General features: G+C 34.9%; 1 protein-coding gene across 1 annotated transcript; it reads right to left on the reverse strand.

Moving 5' to 3' along the window:
* Window positions 1–411: 411 nt before the first annotated feature.
* Window positions 412–2,240, reverse strand: LOC139880981 (hyoscyamine 6-dioxygenase-like). The gene is made up of 4 exons (XM_071865531.1): window positions 2,018–2,240; window positions 1,650–1,891; window positions 1,247–1,562; window positions 412–863 (listed from the first exon to the last, which is right to left on the reverse strand). Exons 1-4 carry the CDS (start codon window positions 2,219–2,221, stop codon window positions 609–611), a joined length of 1,017 nt encoding a protein of 338 aa, XP_071721632.1. The 5' UTR covers window positions 2,222–2,240; the 3' UTR covers window positions 412–608.
* Between the last annotated feature and the right edge of the window lie 4,439 nt (window positions 2,241–6,679).

Raw genomic sequence — 6,679 nt, forward strand, 5'->3', positions numbered from 1 at the left:
TTTTCCCCAAATTTCACAAGCTTAACCCCCCACCTTTTATTAAAATACAAATCAAACCCCCACTTTACTAACTTTTTTTTTTTTTACTAATATTCAATTTTCACAAACTTAACCCCCTAACTTTTATTAAAATACAAATCGAACCCCCACTTTATACGTAAAGTTTTTTCAAATTTCACAAACTTAACCCACTAACTTTTATTAAAATACAAATCGAACCCCCACTTTACTAACTTTTTCTTTTTAAAATAAAACCCGAACGCTAAAAGAAGCAACTTTCACAAAAGGAACAACCCTTCAATGTTATGTCGAAAAAAATTCTTTTTTACAAAATAGATCAAGACTTTTTTTTTAACTCGCATTCAAAACGGAGCCCCCGGCGCGAAGCGAGGGCTCCACAACTAGTTAACTACTAACTTAACTTAGGACTGTATATGTTACTTATATTAAAGTTAATTATGTGCATGTGAACACTACACAGAAGTTACAACATATATATGAATATAGCATTAGTACATTGAAGTAACCAAACTTTTGGAAGTACGTTCACCATATAATATAATCACATGTATTATCTAGCTAATCCACGTGCTTTTAACCGCAAGCAATTAGTTTTTATTTCCTGTACGCAGAGCATTCTGTATGGCGACAGTGTAGTCGCCAAATGCGTTGTTGTGGTCGACATACTCCTTGTATCGACTTGCTGTGTAACGAGATGGTTCCAATTCGTTTACTAAATTTTTTGCTGGTTCAATGATGCAATCGGGAGACGGGTTCACAAACGTTGCAATGCTTATTCTGGTTCCATTTGTACTTGTTACTACTCGGTGTTTAATGCTTCTCAACTTTCCATTGCTGATAATCTGTACCCATAAAATCGTTAATAATGTGCTTGACTTGTTCCCAATTTAACTAAAATTATGTATGCGATTGAACCTAATAGAATTGATTGGTAGACCTAATTGGGAGACCAAAAAGTTAACCTAAAATTGTGGCCAGCACATCAGAAGAAATCCTATGTCAAAAACATATTGAACGGATTATGACCGAAATATTTTAGGCCAATTTATTACACTCTCCTTCCCTATTTAATTGCCCACTTAATATAAAGATGAAAAATAAGATAAATTTCATTTATACCTTACTTTATGCGTGTAAAACAAAAAACAATAGGTAAAACGCTAAAGGGTAAAATAGAAAGTAAACAAAAAGTAGTAGTCTTTCCAACTTTTTGAAACTAACTTACCTCGAGTTGGTTACCAATGTTAACAACAAAGGCATTTGAATTAGCACCAACATTGATCCATTGACCATCTTTCATAACCTGCAGCCCGGTCGAATTGCCTTGATACAAAATGGTTATAAGGCTAGGATCTTGGTGTGGTAATATTCCCAAGGTTAGAGTTGGGTTCGGGCACGGTGGGTACAAGTTTGATGATAATAACTGAACTTCACTTGTATTATTAAAGTACCCTGTCTCAAGTCCTAGTCCTTCACTAATCATCTCTAAAATCGTGCAACTTAGTTTCTGTATTTCTTCTAAATAAGCTGCGATTGCATCCCTGTATGAGATTTTCACTTAGGACCATACAATCAAACTCATGTCTCTATTACGAAAAAAAGAAAGAAAAAGAAAAAACAAATCTTACTGATATCTGGTTGGCTTATCGGGCCATAGCCCAATGCATTCTCTTAAAGGATGACATGGGTGCTTTAAATTTTCCCTCCATAAATGTACGCCATCTTTGGCAAAATCAGTGCTGCTTGTGTAGACATACGCTTTTTTATATGGAACGATTTCTTTTTTATCTTTGGATGGCATGTCAAAAAATTCCTTAAGAACACTCGCTGCATCGATCACCGTCTTTTCTAGTATCCCATGATTGATCACCTATTTCATGAATTGTTTGAAAACAGAATAAAAAAAAATATAATACTTGCTTATAATATCACTAGAATTTGAAACCCAAACCAGAATTATAAAATAATTAGTATGGATTTTTATGTGTGAAAGTACCTGAAAGAACCCGAATTCTTGGGAAGCAGTGATGATATCTTCAACTGGTTGGTTATGTCCATTTGTTGCTTTTGAAATATCAATAACAGGAATAGAATCACAAACAGGTAGATCAAGATTTTGGGGTCTATGTTCCTTGGGGAAGATGTAATCGTTAGGCACATATTCAACGTTAAACCACGTTGAATTTTTGTCCTCTTTCATCTTTATTTGCAAAGACTCAAAAGTATATACAAGTGAAAACTACACTAATCACACATATATATATACACAAACACTAAGTGAAAGAAAACCATCACAAGATAGCTTAGTGGTTGGTGCCCCAAGTTCCTTGCAAGAGGTCTCGGGTACGAATCCTGCCTATGACGAATATTTTGTAGCGGCCACATAAGAGTTGGTAACAGCCAAAAAGTAATATTGCTAGGCTGCGTACATCGGAGTACGGGATCACATTACTCGTCCTCCCAGCCCGAATAGGGAAAAACCTTCTACCTTTAGACTGAGTGAAGGAAAGATAGGCGGCACTTATAACTTACGTGTGTACGTATGTATCTACATACATGTTCTAGTCCCTAGGTAACAAATTCTATTAATAGCATATTTTAGCCATTAGTGCAGATCTAATTAGTCTGTTAAATATACTGTATAGCTTGGCATACCCAAATTCCCACCTTGGAGTATTAATTAAAAAAGTTGCAAAGTAAGTTTTGTTGGAAATATGTTCTCGGGTTGGCTACGGTTCGACCGTGGTTTGACCGTGGTACATATATTCCGAAGATATGCCCATGACATTAAATAATAAAAGTTCATTTATTATATTCAGTCACACACAAAGGCCAATGGTAAATTGTTTGATATACCTTCTAATCGAAAATTAATTTATTAATCATTAGTTAATAGTTTAATAAATTAAGTAAGTTTTTTTAAGTGTTTACATATTACATATACTTACAAATCTAAATATGTAGAGATTTGATTAGATTTTTCAAATCATATTTTATATAAGATATAAGATTTGATTTGATTTATAAAATATGATTTGATTTTGTAAATCTTATTTTATATAAAGATTTGATTTTGCAAATCTTTCCAAATCTTCATTTATTATATTTGTACTATATGTATTATTGTATCAATTATGTAATAGTCCATATAATACCAAGTCTTGGTATTGGAAATATATACAAAAAGATACAAAACACACATACAAAAATGCTATTTTCTTTCCCATTTTCAAGTAACCAAAATACTTGAAATCTATAATTGGGTTCCGTTTTTGGTGGAAATAAGAAAGAAGAAAAGATCCGTTAAGTAGAAGGTATAGATCGAAACAAGGTTGGAACTTTGGGTGTCTACCGTTTAGAGGAACTCTTCTTTGAGTTTTCAAATTCGATCTTCAAAAGGCTACAAAGGTTGTATTCTAATCTTCTCTTGTTCGGTTTCGTTAATTTATTTTGTTTGCTAAAGTTTTGTACAATGATCCGTGGAAGAGTATGATTTTGTAAAGTTTTAAAAATGCTTCCGCTCGCTTTGAATTTGTATCATACTTCAACAGTGGTAACCGAGCCATCTTGTACAAGTTTTAGCAAACTTTTCTTATGATATTTAGTTTTGATGGATGCGTTGTGCATGATTCTTGGAGATGATCATGCATAACAAACATGCAAAACAAGTATCATGATTTATGTTTTATGTTTCCTAAATACTAATTCGAATCTTGGATTTTGGCAAAATGTAAAATGGGTTAAACTCATTTTTTTCATTTAAGAATTTTTTTTTCCAGCTTGGACAGTCCGTCTTTGATGGACTGTTTCGGGGCTTTAAACTCAATATTATTGTATGAGACCAATTGCATTTGAAAGCTAACTGAAAGAACTTAAATTTGAAAAAAAAATTCATCAAAAACGGACTAGAAATGAGTAAGATATGACCATCTGAAGTTGCATGTATGAATCTGTCAAAATCCGAAAATTTGATAAGGTAACTTGAATGTTGACTAAAAGTGATTCAAAGTTTAGGAAAATAAAGTACATAAATTATATTCATGTTTTACATGAAATGAGAAAATTAAAATTGTTAATTTTAGACTTTATGCTTTGTTAAAGTGGATAAATCTCCAACATGTTTTAATTCACTTAATATGTTTGTTTGGATGGTTTTGGCATGAAAACCATACTTACAAAATATGAAGTGGATTTACATACATAAGTTATGTAAACAAGGATTGATATTTGTTATATGCCATTAAGTGTTGTTTAAATCAATCCTTATCGAAACATGTTTCATAAAATGGATGTTTGGCACTCCATTTGTAATGTATATGATTGTTGTATGAAATCGGTAGTATTTGCCTCTATAAGACCCTTGTGTAAATGTTTGGTTGTGTGATTTAATTTATTATTTATTCGGGATGAATGTAATAATTTATTAAACGACTTGCATGTCGTATTTCTTATTTATTCGGGATGAATGTAATAATTATTAAACGACTTGCATGTCGTATTTCTTTTTCATATTATATTTGTAGTAGTATAGAAAATAGAATAGTTATTTTGTAAAATAATGCAACCAAGATTGGCATCACGAAGATGATGTTCACAAGGTGGCCCGTCCGAGCATTTAATGGAGATGGCGGTTTTAGTGGGAGCCAATTCTCACACAAGGTTATGTCCCTAGTTGATCAAGTTTTTTCGTGTGTTGGCTCACCGGAAAAACGCATAGGACTCGAGGCATACTACCGATAATTGCGTGTCATGATTATTATTGTGTTCTTATTTGTCTATGCCATGCTAGCTAGAAAATTAGTATAGAAACAAAAGACAATAATCACTTAAAATGGTTTGGTTAAAATTAGTTTAACAAACGCAACACGCAATACATAATTAGCAAATGTTTTGAAATGGAATAAACTACTTTTGCTAAAAGAAAACAAAACCCCATTTTAAATGTAAACTTTACGCTACCCATGAGTTGTACACACATCCGAACCTTCTACCTGTTAGAGTTCGCGATACCCGAGAGTCTTGGGCCGGACTTTAATTGGGTGTTGGGAAGGGTGAGGTGAATTTCGCGATACCCAAGAGTCTTGGGCCGGATTTCGTGTGTATCTATCACGGACGGTTTACAATCTGAAATCGTGGTTCGCGGCAAACCCGCCACGAGGAAGGATTAGCGTAGAAGGGATTAAACATTCCAAGTGAAATAATTGATTATCACTAAATGCTACAGAACCTACGAATTTCATAATGGATGAAATTGGTAATATAGTTACCTACCTAAATAGCTTATGATTGGCGATCCACGGTAAACCCGTCGTTACCATAAGTGAAATATGGATCTTAACCTTGTTAATTATAATTGTTTGAATATTGAACACACTTGGGTAATTATCTTAACAAGGATTAAACATATCAAACTAACTAATACAACTTACTTTAAAAATATGATAGATGTCTGCAACAAACACAAATCCTACTTCGTCATCAATCACTAATTTCTGCCTTAAAGGGCTCCTCGAAAAGGACAAGCTTACGGGCTTGAACTACATGGACTGGCTTCGTAACCTAAGAATTGCTCTTATGATGGACGGAAAGATCAGGGCAATTGAGGAACCCTTACCGGCAGAACCCGGATCGAGAGCTACTCAAGCGGCTAGGGAAGAGTTTGAAAAACGTCGTTCCGAGTCTAATGAGGTAGCATGCTTGATGTTGGCGACCATGTCTCCGGAGCTCCAAAAGGGCATGGAGAGCTTAGGGTCGTATGACATGCTTAACCAACTCAAAGACATGTTCCAACAACAAGCAAAGCAAGAAAGGTTTGGCACCGTGAAAGCTCTCGTATCTTGCAAAATGGCAACGGGAAGTAGCGTTAGTGTCCATGTACTACAAATGAAAGGGTACATAGACCGGCTGGAGCGCCTTGGTTTTTCCATAAGTCAAGAGCTTGCAACGAATTTTATCCTAAACTCGCTGACTAGTGCATATGAAGGATTCATTATGACCTATAATATGAACAATATGGAGAAAACAATCATGGAGCTCCATGGCATGTTGAAAACCGCTGAGGCTAACATGGCCAAAGCTAAACCCGCAACTACCGTCCTAGCCATTCGTGAAAGTGGGATCAAGAAGAAGAAAAACAAAGCAAAGGGCAAGAACAAGGGCAAGGGTAAGGTTGGCACGTCCAACTTCAAACCTAAACCTAAGGGCATTGCTAACTCTTCTACTTCAAAGATCCCGCAAACCAAGTCTCCTGAAGAAGCAATATGCTTCCATTGTGGGGATAAAGGACATTGGAGGCGCAATTGTGCTAAGTACTTGAAGGAACTTAATGAACTACGGGCTAAGGGTGTCGCTGTACCTTCAGGTTTGTTCATGATTGAACTAAACAATACTACTATTTCTAATTCCTGGGTATTGGAAACAGGATGTGGTACTCACATTTGTACAAATGTGCAGGGACTCACAAGAAGTAGGAAGCTGAAGACCGGAGAGATCAATCTAATCATGGGGAATAAGAACGTTGCCTCTGTTAACATGATTGGAGAATACAATGTAACAGACTGAAACCCGGGCTAGTTGTAAGTTGTCTATTTTGCCCTTAGGGTTTATGCTTAGTCTTAAGTGCTTTTATTTTAATTATTTTATTAGTGTTTTATTATAA

The sequence above is a fragment of the Rutidosis leptorrhynchoides genome, chromosome 1 (genome assembly GCF_046630445.1).
Source record: "Rutidosis leptorrhynchoides isolate AG116_Rl617_1_P2 chromosome 1, CSIRO_AGI_Rlap_v1, whole genome shotgun sequence".
Classification (NCBI taxonomy): domain Eukaryota; kingdom Viridiplantae; phylum Streptophyta; class Magnoliopsida; order Asterales; family Asteraceae; genus Rutidosis; species Rutidosis leptorrhynchoides.